The 22,427-nt window shown below is 40.1% G+C and overlaps 1 protein-coding gene across 1 annotated transcript in view; it reads right to left on the minus strand.

Moving 5' to 3' along the window:
* The window catches only part of WDR36 (WD repeat domain 36), a 54,663-nt gene that overhangs the window by 20,666 nt on the left and 11,570 nt on the right, over positions 1-22,427 (minus strand). Inside the window, exons 7-16 of the mRNA XM_054032293.1 lie at positions 21,500-21,632; positions 20,531-20,706; positions 20,170-20,290; positions 14,601-14,666; positions 10,985-11,068; positions 7,047-7,201; positions 3,642-3,756; positions 2,853-3,018; positions 2,474-2,582; positions 1,425-1,504 (exon numbers count right to left, since the gene is read on the minus strand). Of these exons, the coding sequence (XP_053888268.1) occupies positions 1,425-1,504; positions 2,474-2,582; positions 2,853-3,018; positions 3,642-3,756; positions 7,047-7,201; positions 10,985-11,068; positions 14,601-14,666; positions 20,170-20,290; positions 20,531-20,706; positions 21,500-21,632 (1,205 nt within the window). The remainder of the gene's footprint in view (positions 1-1,424; positions 1,505-2,473; positions 2,583-2,852; positions 3,019-3,641; positions 3,757-7,046; positions 7,202-10,984; positions 11,069-14,600; positions 14,667-20,169; positions 20,291-20,530; positions 20,707-21,499; positions 21,633-22,427) is intronic.

Here is a 22,427-nt window from a genome sequence, read left to right on the forward strand (position 1 = left end):
ACAGAACAGGTCATGTTGATTCCATATCAACAAGAATTTTGCTAGAGTTATTTTGTTGTCTTCCTATCGTCAATATATATTATAAAATACAATAGCATCTATGTACTACAGTGACAGATGCAAATGTTAAACAAGCTAAACACTCAAGGCAAGTGCAGTGACAGTCTTAGATTGCCTTTAAACTTTATCATATGCCTTTCCAAGTAATTTCTTTAATAAGAAATGAAATCAACATTAAAAACCTATAACAGTTTTGAGGAGAGAAGTTCTAAATTTAATTCATCCATTAATCTTTGGGTCTCTAACTTGAGGCACGACTTTCAACAATCTATTGACCAATCTTTCTGTGATACAACTCACATCATGTACTTTAAATAAAAGCCTTCATAAGGTAAATAATTTTCAGTTAATACTGTCATAGCAACAGAACAATGCAAACCTTCGAGCAATTGGGACCCAGCTGCAGTCAGAGAAGCCTAAATGTTAGGCTTCTCTAACTTACACTAAAGGTATATCTACACAGCAAAAAAAACCTGTGACTGGCCCGACTTCAGCTCGGGGGGCTTCGGACATGGGGCTGTTTCATTACTGCGTATACTTTGGACTCAGGCTGTAAGCCGGATGAGAGGGTTCCAGAGCTTGGGCTGCAGCCCAAGCCCAGGAGTCTACACAGGAATGAAACAGCCCCATAGTCTGTGCCCTGTGAGCCCGAGTCAGGCCAGCCATGGGTTTTTCTTTGCTGTGGAGACATGCCCTGAGGTATCAGCCCAGAGCAGGAAAGCACAAAGGGGGTCTGAAGTCACCTTTGTGCACACCTTTCCCACCTCTTGAAATACTGTGTACTTCTCAACCAAAACTGAACATCCAGGACAGAATATTCATTTTTGAGCAGAGGAGAAATTTTCAGGAAGTTTATAAGTAGAAATGGAAAATTAAAGTTGATTTGCAATCTTAACCTAGTGTTTGATACTACAGACATGATAATAGACAGTCATTTTATGCTTTTGAATTTACAAAGTGTTTTGCATTGACATGAAGTACCATTCAGGAAAGCAGAACATAAGGTTCTGTGGTTTTATCATCAAAGTAAAACTGACCTTTTAACCTTTTCAGTTGTACATGTGCTTGAAAGTAAAATAACCAGAAAGTCGTATTGTTCACAATTTCAATGTCAGGCTTCAAACACTGCCTATACTGTAATTTTCTACATTTCCATTTACAAGAGCTTCATAAAATGGCTATAAAAATTACTAATGCCAGACAAAACAAGTCAGTTTCAAATACTAATGTTCAACGAATATTAACTTTTTTAATTAGTGTAGGTTTATGGGAAATCGTCAATGCATCAAGTCTTTTTTGTGGTTTAATGCATGGAATTCATATGCAAGTAAGAGCTCTCTTATACAGTACTTAAATTGACTTACCATCCAGATGGGAGGTCCCAAGTCTTAATGGTGCAATCCATTGATGCAGTTATTAGCCAACGACCATCGGGACTGAAAGTCTATAATAATAATAAAATAATATATCTAAATAAGCATTTTAGAGCATACACATCCTGCTTTAGTTCATAAGAGAAGATTGGATTGATACTTTCATCCCAGTCCTAGGCAGACATTTGTCCACACAACAAAACTGATAGTCTCTGGTCACAGGAGACCTAAGGCTAGAAAAGCAAGGGTGTAGCAGGATACCGTACAAGTGCAGTGACCATATTATGTTTGTGGGCCCTCACTTTTGTGCACACAGATAGATATTCACCACAAAATGTAAAAGAAAAAAATATATAAAAACATAAGACGTCAACATCAGAGATGTACTCATCTCTTGGTATTTGGAATAAATTAGTAACTGAATACAAATCCAGACAGCATTTTGAAAGCAAATACCTAATGCACATTAGCATGTCACTCTTATGTGCTGTATAATAAACAAATACAGCTATGTTACGATAGATGCTTAAAACTACTGTTTATACTTCTGGTTTGTAGGGAATCTCTTGTGCCAATATAGACTTTGAAGAGATGGATAGCATCCCAATTGCTGCCCTCAATAACACCAGTGTGGCCTCAAATATCTGTTATATTACTTCTAAATTTTCGTTTGATTATTGACAAAAAAATAAAGGTTTTAGACATTCATTTTTTAAACTATCTGTCCTTTGGTAATAAAATTACAAGACTGTACGGGTGAGCTAAAATTTCTATATTAACTATTTGAACATTGAGCATTTTAATCAGCAAACTACATTAATTCTTAAGAGGACATATACACATGTATGGTTGCAGTTTCCAAAGGGGTACCCTGAATTTTTTGGCTTCTGCAGCTGAACACAACAAGAAGGGATCCAACTTAAACATACATTTATATTTTATTATCTGTTATATACAGACAATAAATCTATCACCCTCAAATTAAATTAACTTTTGTTGCAGATCGTGAGCAAACAAATATGTACAGTATATACATTCACCATGTCATTAATCTGGCTGTGGTGTCCGGAGAACTTCCTGACGATCCTTCTTGTTTCTATATCCAAAACGCTAATGCCAAAGTCATCTGAGGCAATTCCCAGAATACCACTGGAAAGAATTAGTAGTATATTTTGGCAGTTAATATTCAGAGATAAAACAGACAAGCATATCCTGATATTACCTAACAAAATTTTATGTTCTACTGAAATTTCCTAAGCAAGACAAGTTTCCATTTTTTCTGTAATATAAAAAGCTCCTTGCAGGACTAACAGTCATTTCTAGCTTAAAATGTTAGGAAATGAAAGACATTTTTGTCATGGTCTTTAAGACTACAACAAAACAATCAAAGCTACAACTGAAATAGTTTTAGATTCTCACCTGTCTCTGTGAAGCAGCATTGCACTTGGAGAAGAAGAGAGATTTGCAGAGTAAACTAGGTCCATGGTCTTGAACTTCCAGAATTTAATTAATCCCTCACTTCCAGCTGTGATTGTCAACTGGTTTAATCCATCCACTGCTACCCCTCTAATGGCACCTTCATGTGCTTTAATCCAAAAGAAAAAAAATAAATTACATTTCAGGGCTTTACACCTATCTTAGGTACCTACATAGTGCTAGTTACTGGGAAATCTAGGTCTCTTCAGAGCTAAAGACAGATTTAAACAAGAGGAAGGTATCGGACAAACAATTGTAAAGTCCCCTGACAACTATTACTTGAATATTATAAGTTTATATACTTAATCAGTGCTTTCCATGTGTGCACAGGCCAATTCTGTTTAATTGATTAAGGTACAGATAACTAAGCATTAGTGTGACATAATGAGATATACAAAAAATATATGCTAAGAACAAGATTAAGATGGAAATTCAAAAGATTTTAACTGAACAATTTTTCACGTTGACACAAAGCAGAATATTAGCCTATGTTAATAGTAGCCCATTAGTTTATGTTACTTAAAATTAACTAGATGCCAACTCCACAACTATCCACATTAGCGGGAGTGTTGTTGTCCTTCACTCAGAGAGAATAAAAGACAAGTTAACTGTAGAGTAATCACAGCCACCTGTTGCTTCAATAGCAAGATTCCTGCATTCCACCCAGAAACTACAATAAAAGTCTTTCGATTTGCAGCTATTCTCTTAGGGTGTAATTAAAAAAAAGTTCACCTTTTTCTTTTCCATAATGTCCTCGGTGAATGCCAGACTGCATGTTGTATACATCTACATGTCCTGTTGAAAGCCCAATTACAGCAAAGTTTCCACATGTAGTAATGTCAACTACCTTTAAAGGGAGGGAAAAAAAATGACAAAGGAACATAAAACACATAGCTCATTAGCAAAGAAAAAATATATTTAATTGTAAATGTGCTTGTCTATCTACAGCAGTTACAAAGCACCTCATATTGAGAAAGGAAAATCTTCAAAATCTCTATATTACAATTCTCTTGTGGTTTTAAGATTAACAACATAAATGAAGGTTTATCTTCTCCCACACAGAAAGGAAAGCTATATTTGCTTTCTTGAGAGAAGTTATGATAAAAATGAGCACATGGCAGAAAGACTAAGCAATGAAGATGAGAGTACACAAATAAAATAAGTTAATGACATTCTCATAGCCACCTAATTGTAAACAACATTTATCATTAGTCACATGCATCTTAATGCCTGATATGATATGATCAGTGTAACCTAAAAAACAAAATCTATATGATTAGCCCTCCATTGCACAAAAGGACATGTTAGGGAAGTTAACTTCAAAGTCTGCTGCCACCATACTTTGGTGCTAGAAATGGAGTAACAGTATCTGAAAACAATCAACTATGATGCATGCAGAAAAGAGGAGAGTTTACATTTTAGATCTTTCAACCCAGAACTTAAGAAGGAGGAGACATCACAAAGAGGGGTCTGGATACATGTGTGTGAACAGACACAATCCAAGACCCACAATCCAGTCTAATAGTTATACCCACTGTACCACCACCAAATTCCATAGTTAGCTAGTTATTTTCCTATAATGGGATAACTTGTAAATTTCCTGATGTACCACCCCTTCAATATATACAAAGAATTCTCTTGTCTAAATTATCCATGTCTAAAGAAGCCTGATCTAGCTGCTTAGCAATATATTTACTTATTCAGCTGGAAAAGATTTCACACTCATTTGTACTAAGCACTCTGTATTTTGGTTGCTATTCTTGCTGATAGAACTATTATATGCATTTACCTCAAACTACCATCAATTCCTGTTACCAAATGGGAAAGAATTAACTAGGGGCAGAGGTCAGTGATATTGCATAAGAGAAAACAAAACAGAAAATAAAAAATTTATTTTGAACTAAGTTCAGGGACATCATTATAGAAGGAGTACTAGCAATCCCTGTTTAGGTTGCCTAATTTTTTCCATTATAAAGGATTAAGACCTTTTCTTTGAGAAGCCCTTACACTTCCATAGTTGCAGCAGAGCCTTTGAAATTCGGCAGGGAGAATGCCCTTAACTAGAGAAGTGCCTTTTCTTTGTCCCATGAAATTCCATTCAGATGTAGCCATGATATAAAATTGTTTTAAGAAAGAATCACCATTTTCCTTCTCTCACTTGGGTTCCCTCAGGAAATTATTATTTTGGCAGGATGCCAACATTTAATGTGAAGCTTCTAAGATGGGTTTATGCTTCTACCCAAGCAGCAGGCACACTCCCCGACACCCACCCATACTGGAATATCTGGGAGCTGACAAAGTAGTGGAGGCAAGAGGAGTAAGGAGGGGGGCCCCACTTCTACTCTCCAAACACACTTTTCTCTGGACCAGGCACACAACACCAGCCTCACTTTCCTCCTCTGGGGGCACCACATGGGGCAGGAGCTTCCCCAACTCCTATAGGCTCAGACTAGAGAGTATTGAGAAGGGCTCCCTCCAACCAGACTTAGTACAGGTACTTATTCAGTGCACAGGTTGGATATCAAGGAGGCAGAATTAAGATTACATGTGCAATCCTAAATCTGGCATTTCCCAACTTTTGAGTGCTTGACTCTGTGCCCTTAACATTCTTTCAATGTACTTTTTTTGCACGCAACTTAGAAACATACATTAACTCCTCACTTAAAGTCATCCCAGTTAATGTTGTTACGTTGCTGATCAATTAGAGAACATGCTCATTTAAAGTTGTGCAATGCTCCCTTCTAAGGTCATTTAGCAGCCGCCTGCTTTGTCCACTGCTTGCAGGAAGAGCAGCCTGTTGCAGCTAGCTGGTGGGGGCTTGGAACCAGGGTGGACCGGCAGCCCCCCATCTGCTCCCCGCTCCCCTAAATTCCCTGTGCTGCAGCCGCCCAGCAGGCTATCAATCGGCAGTTCAGCTGTCCCTTCCCCCACTGCCATGTGCTGCTCCTGCCCTCTGCCTTGGAGCTGCTCCCAGAGACTCCTGCTTGCTGTGCGGACGTAGAAGGGGGAGAGGGCTAATGTCAGGGTGTCCCCCTCCCCTCTGATCCTGCACCCCACTTACCCCTTCTCCATATAGAGCAGGGAAGCGACAGGGATGGAGAGAGACAGAGAGAGCTTGGGGCAGCATCTGTTGTCTTTAAGTGGATCAGGAAGTTGAGACAATGCACTTAAGAGTGGGTCAGCTTACTTAAAGGGGCAGTGTGCATCTCTCTCTCTCTCTCCCCCACACACAAGGCGTGGGTCTGTCTCTGTCTGCTATGCTGTCTCCCCTCCCTCGTGTTCCTGCTGCCTTGTGTGAGCGGTTACAACAACAACGTGTTAACTCTTGAGGGCTCAGCTGAGTGCTGATTCATCATTTAGCAGCAAGGCATTCCCTGGGAAATATCCCTCCCTCTTCCACCCTCTAACTTCACCACCTCAACCAAGCTTCACAATCATCATAGCTGTGAACAGTATTAAATTGTTTAAAACGTATACTGTGTGTATATCTATAGAATATATAGTTTTTTGTCTGGTGAAAACAATTTCCCTGGAACCTAACCTCCCTCCCCCCATTTACATTAATTCTTATGGGGAAATTGGATTCGCTTAAAGTTGCATTTTTCAGGAACATAACTACAACGTTAAGCGAAGAGTACTGTACCTATCATTTTCAAATGTGTTAATCTTGAGAAAATATCGCTTAACATACCCGTACAAAACTGTCATGACAGTTTACCAGCCCGGGCACAAAATCTTCTCTCCCACCATAAACAAAGATGAAAGTGAGAGGAACAAAGGTACACCTTGACTATTTAAATGTCTATGGAGCAGCTACAAATCTTCAAATAATTGGAGCTCATAAAACTAAAATTTGTTTTCCTCCCCCATGTATTTCTAATTCAGGAGACAATTTTAGATAACTTGGAGTTTCAAGATACATCAGATTGAAATAGTCAGCATTTACTTTATTATTTTACTCACTTATAAAAAATTATTAACCCCAATGTAGCTGATAAATAGAATTTTGCAAGGCTTATTTAGATCTTTACCAAATGCTTCTTGGTTTTAAGTATTCAGTTTCTGTGCAACCGGATAGCAAATTAGCAGTCATGCCACAATATTGAAGAAATAAGATTACCCCAAAACCAAACTTACTGTTGCATATACATCAAGAGGCTTGTTTTTGCTGAATGCTTTTGGTTTCAGTTTATGGGCTCCCATGGAAGTTTTCTGGTAGTTCCAGGTCGTACAAGTTATATAACCTTGATGGCAAGCAATGATCCCATCCCAGTCATTCTGACGTGCTATCTCTGTAATACAATACAAATTGTTACTCTAGAAACTGACATTCTGGAGTAAGAGAGATTCTTACATCAAAATTTATGAAATTACTTCCAAAAGCCATTGCAATTTTATATTTTCATTAACTAGTCAAAACTTAAAAAAAGCTAGAGTAAACATTGCTAAAAAGTATTTTAAAAATATTTTTGGAGATTTTAATAAACCTGAACCACATAAGGAAGCTACATTCTCACCACTAGAATATAAGTTGCCACAATCTATATTTGTGAGCATTCTGTACACCGTTAAAACTGATTTATTAAACAAAAGTAAATATCTGTTGTATTTAATTAATTGAGCTGATTGTTTCTGATCACTACATCCTTCAAGATTTTAGAACTAGTAGATTTCAACCTCTCACAGCAAGTTTTTATTCATACCTTTGAAGAGAAAAGCAAAACAAAAAACAAACATTCCAAGCTTTTTTTCAACTCCCAACTGGTTTCTTAACTTTGAATGAACCATCGAACTGAACTAATTGAATAAACCAAAATGAAGAAAATATTCTCTTTTCACCTGCAGACAAGGTTACTGCTGTCAAAAACTGGTTAGCACTTGAACAAACTCTAGTTCCAGACACTTAGCAAGGAACTTCCACCAGTTCAGTCGTTTCAATTTCTTTAAAACTTAGCAGCAAACATGTACTGCTTTATATTGTTTTTCTGTATTTCAATCTAAATAATTAATAGATTATAAGAAGTTAGGCCTTAATATAGGTTGTCAATTTCAATTTAATTTTAAATGGATTTAAAAAAAAAAAACCAACCTATATTTAATTTAAATAAAAAACTGAATTTTAATTTTTTAAGTAGATTTTTATCCACATTGCTGTACCCTTTTACTAGGCTTAACTGAACAATAAGTCTGCACAACTTTGGACACTGAAATAAAAGAAAAGCCAAGTGAAATTCATGCTTCTGAAAACTGCTAGTTAAAAGCCCTGGAGATTGAAATCTACTGCAGAGCACTCTCCAGTAGACTCCGGTACCCAAGAGAACAAGAGGACTAAGGTAAGTCGACCCAGCCCGGTGTAGACACTGCAGTAAGTCCACCTAAGCTACATTGACTGCAGCTACAGTAGTGTAACTTAAGTAGACTTACCACAGTAGTGTAGACATAGCCTTAGACTACCAAAGGACCCAATTAAAGCCAACTGTTGTGGTCATTTGTGTGTCATGGATATTTGTTGACCAGGAAATGGAACAAGACTACCACCTTATTTCCAAATAGGCTGAGTCAGACAGTAACTTTCTGTCCCTACCTAACTGGACTGGGCATGAACATGAACAGGAAAACTGGAGGTACAAATTTCTACAATACATCCTCCCCAAATGTTTAATACAATAGTGGTTTGCACTTTTTAATTTAACCAGTAATATTTTAAAAAAATATCTATAACTCACTGGAGGATAAGATTTTCATTTTGCCCACCAACAAGGTAAGGGTGCATTGTCTGTAGACATCTCATCCCTATATTCTCTCAAAAACAAGACGTGAGAGTTCATCAGTTTGATTTTATTATTAATTTTCTCTATTGCAGTAGCACTTAGAGACCCCAACTGAGATCAAAGCCAAACTGCAAAAGATGCTGTACAAAACACATAGTATGAGGTCACCACTGTACCAAAGAGCTTATAACTGTTATCCAATACATATACGTTGGGCATAGTATACACCACATTAATAGGTATTTTTACCTGGTATTATGTGCATGGTATTAATATAATATGTATGATATGTATTGATGTTAGCTGAATGTAGTCTGCTCTTCCCACAATTCTGTTGACCCATGTCAAGCACCCTACAACACTTTGCAAAGCTGAAGTCAGCTTTGGCATTAGAAAAACAGGAAATCTGTCAAAGCAAAAATGCATAAATATTTTGTACCAAGTTCAGTTAGGAAGTAGGTACAGCGCTGTGGATAAAAATAAAAAAAAATTAAAATTCCAACTTTATTCAAATTAAATACATGTTCATTTTAAAAAAAATAGACCTATTTAAAATAAAATTGAAATTGACAACCTATATTAAGGCCTAAACTTAACACTTGGAATGTAGTTCAAAACAAAATAAGGGCAATGTAAGAGGAACCAAGGACAAAGCTAGCACAAATTAATGGGTTAAACTTAGAGTTTAAATGATGTGTGAAGTTTTGTAACTTGTCAAGTCATACTATAAATACTACTATCTAAAATGCTATCTTTGAAGCACACCTTCTGTGTAAGGTGAATATGCTGCAAAAATCTGCTTCTAGAAGGAGGGTACGTGTGTCTCCTTTTTGTATTGTACTGCTTTGCCTCTAGACAATAAATTTGGCTAAGTTCAGTTATTTAGTCTTGAACATTTTAAAAAATGAATCGCAAGTATAGTCAAACAATAGAACCTAAACAGACAAGAAAAATGCACAGGAAGGGAAACAGAAGTATCGAGATGTGGAGTGATTTGCCCAAGGTCACACAGTAGGTCAATAACCATGCTAGGAATAGATCTCAGGTCTCCTGGCTCCCACTCCAGTAACTTTATCCACTAGAGCACATTCTACATCAGATGAATTTTAAATATTTTAACACTGTTGAAAGACCTGCACCAATGGCCAACTAGGTCAACAAGTTTATGAAACTTAAGGACATTGAATATAGCCCTATGATAGCAATTACAGAACCAATGAGTAACAATTACTACTGAAAGAGCCAAACCAGGTGTGTGTGTTATGCAATATATCAGGGATCGGCAACCTGATTTTTAGTGGCACTCTGCTGCCAGCCGGGATCCCGGCTGCCGCTGCCTGCCTGGATGAACGGAACCCCTGCTACCGGTCTGGGGTTCCGCCTGCCGGCCCCTGTAAATGTAAAATGTATTACTGGCACGCGAAACCTTAAATTAATGACGACTTGGCACACCACTTCTCAAAGGTTGCCGAACCCTGTAATATATGAACACCCAAAATGTAAGCTTTAAAATTACACAAATTATAACTGAACATTTGTTTTTACAATATGTAGGCTATTAATGTGTTGACATTGTTAAAATGAAATTGCAACTATAGTTGCTTTTGCTTCTGGTGCAAGAGGATGAGTTTTTGGGGCCTTAATCTTAAGAAAATCCTTCCAATGTATTAACATGACAAACAAAAAATCCAGTTTGAGAATCATCATATTGTAGGCACTATCAAAAAATAATGAAATATTGCTCTGCATACGTTCATCTACATACAATTTTACTGACAATGCAGGATACACACATTAGTAACAGTAAGATAATTTAACTATGCCATGAACACGTGTTAATCACAAATAGCTATTTCCTTACACTAGCAATTTCTCCCAGCTCGTCCCCGTCAGCTAATCCTATAAACTCAGTCGTGAAAATATAAAGAAAGTTAAGGTGTTTCTGACTTGTGTATCACCAACAATAAAGATCCTGCAATCAAAATTTAGCGAACATCTCTGATGATGCATGAGCCAGAGTAAAATCCAGTTCACTCTTAGACACGCGTATTGAGTCTAAAGCTCTAATGAGAGTACTCAGAGGGAACGGTTTATATAAAAATGCCACCTTTTTTACCCAGCTAGTCACAGTTCAGTATATAAAGAGCTGTACCATTCTAATATATCTCCTCAAAAAGATTAATTAGGGTTTTTGATAAATTAGTAAATTTATGAATATGTTACCAAAAATGTAAAAATGAAGAAGCAGGTTACTGTGAGCAGAGGGACGACTCTCTCCTACATATGACATAAAATATTACCTACCTGTTGCAAATGCAGTAATAGGTGGAAGGGCCATTGTATCATACTGAAGACCTTTCCTTTTTGATTTCTTTTTGTTTATAGAACCTTTAAAATACCAGAAAAATGTCAGCAATTCTCAGTCAGTTAAAAATATATGCAGCCACAAACTTTCCTTAAGGTATAGACAATCTACTAAATGTAAAATTCACAGTAAAAATATAGAATACATTAATCTTTTGTTTAAAAAACGTTTCTAAAATGTATAAATTGAAACTTTTAACATTAAAGTCTAATAGACAAAACTCATAGCACTGCTTATAAAGTTGTCCAGCACTTCCCACTATAAAGACCTTGTTTTCAGTTGCTTAAATTCTGCCACACTAACTGCTCAGGATAAGATTTTTCATCCTGAATGCCTGCCTCTGGTGGAACAGTTTGGGAAAGTTTCAGCATAAGCCATTCAGCCATTTTGGAGATTGAGATTAGGGGAAAAAATTGTTTTGCCCATGTTAAAAAATTCCTCCAATCATTTTGCTGAGAAGCTCCAGTTCCTCCATGCTTTGGAGTCAGGACTTGAAATTTTGCACGCAGGGGGGCTGTTGCACTGGTATCAAGACACAATCCCATGCTCTGGATGTCCCTAGACCTCTGGTTGCTAGAAGCTGTGACTGGATGACAGGGGATGGATCACTCAAGAAATTATCCTGTTCTGTTCATTCTCACTGAAACATCTGGCACCAGCCACTGTTGGAAGACACAATATTGGGCTAGATGGACCATTGGCCATACTGGGTCAGACCATTCTTGTGTTTGGGATGCGCCTTTTGCTGTTCCTGGTAAAATCTCACCAAATTTGGCCAAGTTATAAACTTCTGAAAAAACAACAATTCACACATGCTCAGTAGCAACTTTTAAGAGTTTGGCACCTAAACTCTCAGAAGAGAGTCTGTATTGGGCACGCTCCAGTCCATGGCAAAAGGGCTGAATCAGGACTTTCCCTCCAATTACTCCTTTCAGCAGCCAGAAGCTGCTGTGGCAGCAGGCATTGGAACCAAGAGCAGAGAGCTTCTCTCTCCTGTGCTCTTGATGATCTCCCTGCTGGAGCCCACAAACAGCATGAAGTAGCAGCCCGACTCCAGTGAAGAGGGAACAAGAGCTGGACTAGTGGTGAGGACAGATGAAGTATACTAGGGCAAGGAGCTGGCAACAGGGAAGAGGGGAGAAAGCGAAAGCAACTGGAACTGGGAGCCATGGAGAGGGGTGTGTGGTCAGGCTTCCTGGGGGACCGGGGACAAAAGGCTCTCTACTACTGCACTCTTCACTCCAGAACCTGGAATTGAACGCAAGATTCACAAGCCTCAATATTCCTCCTTGTCAGTAAATCTCTGAAACCCACTGGCAAAGTGTGCCCCAAACCCCTTAGTAATGGTAGACCAGTCAATATAATCAATTACTCCATTCACTCAGGTGACAGAGATCTGTGCTGTTGATCTAAAGGTCCAAATCCTGTTGTTGAACCATGCAGGGATCAGTATGATTTCATGTGTTAGCATTTCTAATTTTTTTCTAGTTTGCTTTTTAAAAAGCCAGGAGATTACATGCAAAAAAACTACATTAAAACAACATGAAAGGTTGCAGAGTCAATCAGTGGAAAGTTAGGAAATAATTCAACATATGCATGTGTGCATATGCATTAGAATACAGTCTTTAATGACATGATCACATTCTATTCTCATTCAGTGTACCAGATGGATAGTGCTCTGGGAATGAATCAGGTTTGTGTAGTGAATGAAGAGGTGTTCTGTAGCATTCCTGTACTCTTTGTTGCAGTGGCTGTAGTTGAAAGGTGTGCAGTAAAGGAGGCAGGAAACTTCAGGAAAAGAAAGGACAGTCTCATAATTAAGGCAGTTGAATGCTTCCCTGGAAAAATTGATTCTATCCCTCCCTCTGTCACAGAGTCTGTATGATACTGGACAAGCCACATAAACCAAACTTTTCACAGGTGGTCACTATGTGTTCCTCATGTGTTCCTGGGAGTCTGACTTGAGACTCTGGAGCTCAAACACATACAGCTGTAACTGAAGTCAATGGGAACTGAGCTTTAAATAGATATGTGCTAAAATCTCACGCCGAGGAATCTCAAAATTAGTGGACGCTTTTGATCTCACTATCTCTGTGCCCCAGTTCCTCATCTGTAAGGGAATAATGCCACCCCCTCACCTCCCGGGGGAGCTATGAAAATTGATTCATGTTTGTGAAACACTCAGATACTATAGGGATGAGCACCACAGAAAAGTCTATGAGGAAATTAACACTTCTGTCTTCAGAGCAGGGTTTGAATAGTCTGCAGTAAATAAGGCTGAAGGCCACAAATTAAGTGAGGAGAAAACAAAATATGGAATAGAAGCTCATTCAGTAAGCGCCATCCATTCTGTGCATTTAATGAGGTAGAGGTACTGTGGAGAAATATAGCATGCGATCGTGTATCATAATACATATACAAAAGGGACCAAACAAACATTACACAGGCAAGCTTAATTCTAGCATTTCCTAACTTTTGAGTACTTGAGTCTGCAACTAACTTTTTTTAAATGCCATTTCTGTGTGATAGGTATCTTAGATCTTTTCAGAAGTGTCATATACTATTTTTATATTGGAGTAGGAAATACAATCTAGTGATTAACACAAAAGAGTTGGAGTCAAGAAATCTGAATTTCCTGTGAGAGTTTAGCAAAGTCTTAATCTTTGAACTTCAATTCCTCTTAGGTAAAATTTGGAGAATACTTCACTTTTCTCAGGATGTTGTAAGGCTTAGCTTATTAATGTACTTAGATATCACAAGTATTACAAATTCCCCAGAAAACAAATTTATGACATCACCAGAGGACCTCTTTTACAATTATTTTTTATCTATGCACATTTGTAACCCCATTATATAATTTCAATTAGTGGAAAAGCAAGTTCCTCAGATGCAGCAGAGGTTACTTTCAAGATTATTTTTGTTAATAGGCTAAATAAAAAACACAACATACTCCCAAAATGTAGTCCCACCAGGGGAAAAAAATGCTTGAAAGCCACCAAACCAGCTGCGAGGTGCTGTTGGAAAGTGAGAAGAGGAAGTGGATAGCCAGAGTTAAGAGATACAATCTAAAGGGTGCGGGAGAAGAGAGAAAGTTTAATATTAAATATGTAAAAAATTAAAAAAATAGAAAAAATGCCTACTATTCTATACTCCACTAATATAAAATAATTCATATTAAAAAAACTGGGAACTATTTCCCATAGTAGAATGATATAGTTCTAAAAAGTCAGTCTTTAACAAATTAATTCTAATTCAAGTGTTTAACTATACTATGCATCCGAAGAAGTGGGCTGTAGTCCACGAAAGCTTATGCTCTAATAAATTTGTTAGTCTCTAAGGTGCCACAAGTACTCCTGTTCTTTTTACCACACAAAGACACTTCAGTCCCATGTGCTGTATGTAAAATGTGCCCTGAAGCTCACCGTGCCCTACAAGATATGCTTTGGTACTTGTACAAATAGGAAAAACAAAGTCATGTCATTTTTAAGACTATATTTTTACATAATTAAAAAAATGTTTTATTCCTTTCATTTGTACATTCGTTATACTACTTACCACGTCCTAAACTTTTATTGAACCTTTCATGCACTGTGGAAAAAGACTGCAAGGTTCCATCCTGACCTGATGGAATATTAAGAAAAAGAAAATTAAATACCTATCCATAACAATATCAGCTTATGCCCAAGTCACAAAGATCAAAAACAGACATTTGAACAATGATAAACCAGAATGCTACAGGAATAGTCAAGTAGTTTATGTCCAAATCTTGATATACAATAAACCCAGACAAAAACCAAACGACCTGAAGTTAGGGTTAAAAGCACAAATTTATGGGTACAAAAACCCCACAAGTTTACAGTTATCCCAAAACAAGTGTGGTAAACCCAGGAAATGAGTAAAAGCTAACCTTTAAAGAAACCAGAACAGGCTAAGGCATCAAAACACAGTTAAGGTACACAAATCAACCAAACCAACTCTGCCAGCCGGGGAAAAAAAAGATAAAAAGAAGGAGCAGAGATGCGCGAAAGCAAGGCTGCATGGGGTGGGGACCATACAAGGCAGGGGATGGGCATTACAGGAGAAGGTTCTTTCGGGAGCAGGGGAGCAAGTCGAGTAAGTGGGGATTCAGTGGCAATTTTGGGGTTGGGGAGACCAGGGGTGTACATGGGACTTAGGAAGGTTATGTGCAGGACGGCTTGTATTAAGGAAGCCAAGATTGTATGACAGGAGTCTGGGGCGGGGAGCCCAATCCCTCTGCACCAAGACATAAGTGCTTGAAAGATTCCCCACAGACCAATGACCTATCTGAGCCCCAGACTTTAGAGTCTTTAGGTCTAACAGTGCCCTTGGTACCTGAGGAACTAGCAGATTCATACCAGGTTGGAGAGCAATGGGTGCCAAAGTGGCTGGAGTCAGAGACCATGACTTCTTAAAGGGAGAATCCAAACCTGGAGAACTCAAGGGACAGTCTTTGGGAATCTTACGGGAAGAATCTTGTGTCTTCCTCTTAGATACCCTCAAGGAGTGTGGCTCGGAAGCACCAAACTTCTTCGGAGACCAGGGTATAGGGAGGTCCCCTGGCCTGGGTCAGAAGCCAGGTGCTGCGAGCTCTCCATCATGAAGTGTCCAAGTCTGAGCTCCCTGTTTTTTTTCTGACCCTAAATTTTAATGCCAAACAGAAATTTGCACTTTTGGGAAATGTGAGATTTCCCCAAGGCAACAGATGCACAGGGAGTGCCCATCACTCACTGGGACTGCCTCCCGGCACAAAAGGCAATGTGTGAAACTCAGATAACCAGGCTTACCCTCCCAGTAAAGTAAAATGCCCAGGAGGGGAGAAACTAGCTAGCTAGCTACATTTTTTCTACACTAAACTACTACTACTGTTTCCGTGACCTCTGACTTCTGCAGCGGCTGGTATGCCTGGCTCAGGGGCAACTCAGGCAGCCCCTGCACCAGTCGCACCGGCTGCTGCTGGGGCAATCTTGGGCCACCCCGCCCTCAGCAGCAGCAGAGTTTGGGTGTTGGAGGGGGCAGGGGCACAGGAGGGGATAAGGCGGGCTCTGGGTGGTGGCCTCCCCAGAAGCAGTGACATTCCCCTCCCTCAGCTGCTAGGTGGAGGCATGGCCAGGCAGCTCTGCACACTGCCTCTGCCCAGAGCGCTGGCTTCGCAGCTCCCATTTGCTGGGAACCGCGAACAATGGGAGCAGTGGGAGCGGTGCCTGCAGCTGAGCAAGGGGGATGTCACTGCTTCCGGGGAGCCCCGGAGGAAGAGCCAGGTAGGGAGCCTGCCAGCCCTGCCACCCTCCACAGCACCGGTGGGGATCCTGGGCCGTGCGCCGCCCTCCCCCTCGCCCCCAAGTTTTAGTCAGGGGTATATAGTAAAAGTCATGGACAGGTCATGGGCCGTTAAGTTTTGTTTACTGCCCATGACCTGTCCATGACTTTTACTAAAAATACCTGTGACTAAAACGTAGCCTTAACTATAATAAACTAACTATAAAAAGAGCTAAGAGGACACAGTTGAGCTAAAACTCAACATGGACAACTACAAAGGCTCAATCTCAGGCTGAGATGGTTGAGAAGGAACTGAGGGCGGTTTGCCCACACAGTGCTATGTAACAATGGCACAAAACACAAGGCTGGGTAACACACGTGTGGGCTAAATAGACACTGCTATGAGAAATCTCCAATCAAAGGTGCCGGGGGCGCAAGTGCAGTTAGAGTGGAGTACCCACAGGAATACTACTTGAAGAACTTTATCTTTTTCAAGAATTTGTTAAATTGACACATGTCTAAGGGCTGGTCCACACTAACCCCCCAGTTTGAACTAAGATACGCAACTTCAGCTACGTTATTCGCGTAGCTGAAGTCAAAGTACCTTAGTTCGAACTACAAAGTACTTACCGCGGGTCCACACGCGGCAGGCAGACTCCCCCGTCAACTCCGCGTACTCCTCTCGCGGAGCAGGAGTACCAGCGTCGATGGTGAGCACTTCCGGGATCGATTTATCGCGTCTTGTCTAGACGCGATAAATCGATCCCAGAAGATCGATTGCTTACCGCCGAACCCGGAGGTAAGTATAGACGTACCCTAAGACTGTTCTGAGATCCTCCTCCCCCCTTTTGCTTTTGGGATGAGGAAATAGTGGAAATGAAACCCCTTCCCTCTGAGATCACATGGAACCTACCCTGCAGCTTCCAACTGAAGGGGAGAGTGTACCTCCTGGGAGAGGTGCTCTTTGTGAGAGTGGTCCCTGAAAGGGACAGGGAGGGAAGTTGTGAGGGAGGGGTAGAAGCAAACTGGAGAGTATATCCCACCTCCACAGTGTTCAAAACCCACAGGTCCGAAGTAGTTCAGAAGCAAGCACTGAAGAAGTGAGACAGACTGTTTGCAAAGGTGGGGGAATATGGATTTGGAGTGTTGGAGAATGGCATAGCAACCTCAACAGGGCCATCTAAACAACTGCTTAAGACATCCAGGAAGTACCAAAGGGCCCAAGCTGGAGCTGAAGCAGCAGGGCGAGGCTTGCACCGAAAACCCCTGGACTTTTTTTTTTTTTTTTGACAGGTCACGTTGAGCAGATGGGGGGGGGAAGGGAAGAAGGGGGCAGGGAAATCAGTGTCTCTCTTGATGTTCAGATCTACCCCCAGTCAGGAAGCACTATGTACAAACCCAAGGACTTTAAGGTGGCTCTAGAGTCCTTAAGCCATGGAACACTCTGTCCATCTGGTCTGAGAACAGAGAAGTATCCTCAAATGACAAGTCCCGAAAAGTATTCTGGACTTCATAGGGGACATCAGAAGACTAACCAGGAGAATTTTTACTTGGTAACTGCAAAATACATGGTCCTAGCTGCAGTGATGTTCTTGCGACTAATTTGCCCTCATTGACCAGAGAAAAGAACTCCTGCCTAGCCATCTCCAGAAGTAGGTCTCCGAATTTCTACATGGAGCCCCATAAATTAAAACTGTACCACCCCAGCAGAGCCTGTAGGTTAGCAATACACAGCTGCAAACCCTCCATGGAATAAATCTTTTTGTCAAATAAGTCCACTCTCTTTGTGTCCTTTGATTTCGGGGTAGCAATCTGATGTCTTTGTCACTCATTCTCATTAGCTGCCATGACTAATGACCCCAGAGGTGGGTGGATATAAAGGTACTCAAAACATTGGGTGGGCACATAGAATTTTCTCTTTGAAGTGGGAGGCAATGATAACGGGATCTGCCATGGAGGCTTCATAGGCTCTAGTATTGCCTCATTAATTGGCAGAGCCACTTTGAAGGACCGACAGTTGATAATATGTCAATCAAGTTATAGGAGAACTCCCTGACCTGCATGCCCAAGTCTGCAGCCACTCTTTCACAACTCCTCAGACTTTAAATTCATCTAGAGAAACCACATCATCTGAATAGGATGAAGAGAAAGCCCAGAGTGAGGAGACTGAAGCTCTCCTACAGGCCGTTCCTTGCTTCTAGGACCTCTTCCTGATGTTTGGTTCTGGTCCTGGAACTGGACCCTGCAGACAGAGCAGACCAGTGTGCAGGCTGTCCCCAGACGATGTGCAGCCCTGTCCCCAAGGCACTGAATAGGCACAGTGAGGGGGGGAGATCTGGAAACTGGGGAAACCCCAAAGCGTCCCAAAATAGCTACTGGTACAAGGCTAGACCCAGTGACCTAGCCACATTTTCTTGTCAACTCCCATTGTGGGGTCTCAATGGTTGGCAGGGAAAGAGGATCCTCGAGGGGACTGATGGGTCCTGCTTCAGGCTTGTGAGACATAAGATCCCATCTCTAAGTTGCACATCCAGTCATAACCAGGGACCAGTACTGAGAACCTGGTGATAGACGGAGCGTCATCATCATTGCAAGGTTCCCTTTGGAGGGTACGAATGGATTGACTAGGAAGTAGGTTGGCCTGCAGGAGATGGTAATGGATGGGACAATGGTGCCGAGGGACCCCAGTCCTGTACCAATGGAGACACCAGTACCAAGAGGGAGAGCAAATTTCTTGCTGCCTCAAGCACCTCCAGGGTAGTTGGCACTGAGGTGGTATCTTCTTATGGTGACAATGAAGCTGACGGTGCAGCTTCTGGCATCGGGCTCAATGGTGCCCTTTGCTGCACTGAAACCAACTGTTCTGACTAGAGCACTGATTTGGGAGAGGAGTGCTTAGGTTTCAGATGCACTCAATTCAACATGTTCTCACCCCTCTTACCAGACTTTAAGGGTAGAGATCTTCCCCTGCTCTGAGCCTCTTTGGAAGTCTTATATTTCTTTCTTAGTACAGGCATGAGAGATTGGTGACCAGATTCCAATAATGCTGGAGGTGCACTTCTTACTGAAGCTGCAGTACTCAGCACCAAGTCAGACCGGGCCAGCTTTGATGGTGGCCTGACTGCCAACTCCAACAGCAGGAATTTCACCCTAGCCTCCCTATGGTTCTTCATTCTAGGCTTGAATTCCCTGCAAATCTGGCACCAGTCTTTTAACTCTGCTTTAGCCAGACACCTCAGGCAACTATAGTGAGAGTTGCTCACTAGCACAGGCCTCGAGCAAGAAGCGCAGTGCTTGAAGCCCAGTGACTGGGGCATACCTTGGTGCCATCAGCAGAACCCTGAAACGGGGGGCAGAGTGGAAAACTGGGGTTTTTTAAACATCAAAATCCTACAGCTATACTACCAGACTAGCTCTATTGTAGACATCATCATACACAAAGCTGAGAAAGAACTGTTCTGGTAATGAACAAGGGTTCTGATGACTGTCACGGGTGATCAGAAGGAACTGAGTGGGACTAGGAGCCACTCTGCCCTTTATACAATGGTGCATGGCAGCAGAGGGAGCACAAGCCACCCAACAGGTACAGCTGAAGGAAAGTTTACAAACAACCGAGCGCTAGGTGCAGACACCACGCATGGACTGCACATGAGCAATCACTCAAAGAATTACTCAGTACGCTTAATGTACCTAAATGATTAAATACAGTAATTTGCAATGCATTGTCAAAATGAAATTAAAGACATTGCTAGTCATAGCTTTTATCACTAGCCAATAAGCTGAAAAGTTCATTTAACAACAGCGCAGAACAAAATGGGTATATTTGAGAAGTTCAGAGGATTTCTACCTGCACTAAGAATTTGTTGTCCATTTTGCCCATGGTATCTGATTTTTGTTGGAGGAGCACTATGTCCCATACGGCACCTCAACAAACGACCACCACCTCCAGGGCCATCAAAGATCCATATCTGCTCAAGAAATGCAAAGAAATGGAACATCAGTAAACATAACAGTAACTCCTATTGAAAAAAATAGATGGGAATAATGTAGTTAGAAACAATAACCTGTCATGTTCAGTAACTTTGGTTTTACTGTACATGCTGCTGCAACTGAAAAGAGCTACTTCAGTCTACACAAGTATTCATACTTTGGAGGACCACTGGAAAAAATAAATTTACCACAACGGTAGTAGCAGAAAAAAAGCTTACCTTTATAGCATTATCAGCACCATTAGTAACAAGAAGTGGCTCTCCCTGGACAAATGACATACCAGCTATTGCTGTGGAATGGGCATTTCGCATTTGACTAATTAGTTTCTTCTCTTCCAGATCCCACAGTGCAATGTGTCCAATAGGACTTCCAGCTGCCATGACTGGATGACCATCTAATCACAAAATGAAAGGGGGAGGGGCAGAATCCAAAACCAATTTTTTTTTTTTACTATACATTGCTTATAGCTTTCAATCATTTTAACATTTCAAAGTTCATGTAAGCAAATCTCCCTCAAAGATTACAATCAGAGGAAAAAATTCATTCCTAAATAGAACATAAAATTAAAGCAATCATTTATCATAGTGATCTAATTTTTGAGAGAGAGAGAGAGAGAGAGAGAGAATGGAGCAGCACCATCAGTAACAGGACCAGATGATATGCAATATCAGATCAGACCAGGTATATTTAGTTTAGTATCTTGGTCTGACAATGGCCAGTACCAGATGCTTCAGAGGAAGATTCATGAAACCCCACTTTTTGGATATTTAACTGGCTATATCTTTAGATTTCAGAGTTAGATGAAGGACAGGAATGGGTGCTGCTCACATCTCAGAAAACAATTCTGTAGCAAGAGCCAAATCTGCTGTACTGCAGAATACTCTGACCCCTACTACTAGGCTGATCTGTTTTGAGTGAATGTTATTTCCTATTTATGAAATAGTAAAATGTTGCCGTATACAGATTTTAAACATTCCCCTGCAAGATTTGCAATTTTTCCAACTATATAAGAAAATATCACAAGTTTATTACTATTAGCCATTGTAAACTTTAAAAAATCCCAAGACACAAAACCCCAAGTTTTGTGCCTACAATACCTTAAAAATGTTTAATTTTTCTACTTTTCAATTAATATTACTGTTTTAATTTGATCTGCATATACGACTAATCAAACTGCTAGAATTTACCTGTACGGAAAGATATTGCTGTGATGGGACCCCAGTCTTGCTGAAATTTCATCAGTGTTTCATCAAACTTAATGTTGTGCACAATGATATGACCAGACACGAGACCTATTGCAACTACATCTACTGCTGGTGCCTGTGAAAGACAGTTAAACGATGAGACTGAAATTAAACAGATTCCTCTCCATCCGTCTGTATTTTTCCTATTAAAAAATAAGTTCTGCTGAATGTATTAATATATTCTTTAACTACATGACATTTTATTATTACAACATCACTGCTTCATTCAGTGAACAGGTTGAATTTGCAAAGCAAATGAGATATTTCTTCTTAGCAAATTAGGCAGGGATTCTGCTTCATTCTAGCCAAAAACTTATATTTGAAATTACACAACATAAATTAAGAATAAAACTACTGAGTCACTGGATTTGACCTGATTTCAGTATATTCTGAGCAATTCAGCCTTCAGTGCACATGAGCAACAATGTGTAGTGAAGTAGGAGAAAGTCCATGGATATGCAACCAATGGGAGGGAATAAATTATTTTTATGCTAAATTAATGCAAGAAATAAATTTAAGCAATTAAAAACTTTCCTAGAAAAAAAAAAAAAAAAGATTTTTGGTAGATAACTGTTTCCCTTTAAGTATGTGCGAATAAGTCTAGTAAATTTCACGTGTTCCTCGTTCACTGTCCAACTTGTGCACTATGTAAGGGAGGCAGTCCTACACAATGTATGTGTTTGTGATACGTAACTAAAAATCTGTACAGTATAAAATATGCATGTGGATCTCATTTCCTGACTTGAGTGCTTAATTTTGCAAACTTAGCTGGAATATGCTATGTCAAGTTCTGTGTAACCTACTTCATGGTCCATAAGCTTTTTCTATACCAGTATGTTACAGGTACAGCAAGTTAACACCCGATATGTAT

The sequence above is a fragment of the Malaclemys terrapin genome, chromosome 6 (assembly GCF_027887155.1).
Source record: "Malaclemys terrapin pileata isolate rMalTer1 chromosome 6, rMalTer1.hap1, whole genome shotgun sequence".
Taxonomy (NCBI): domain Eukaryota; kingdom Metazoa; phylum Chordata; order Testudines; family Emydidae; genus Malaclemys; species Malaclemys terrapin.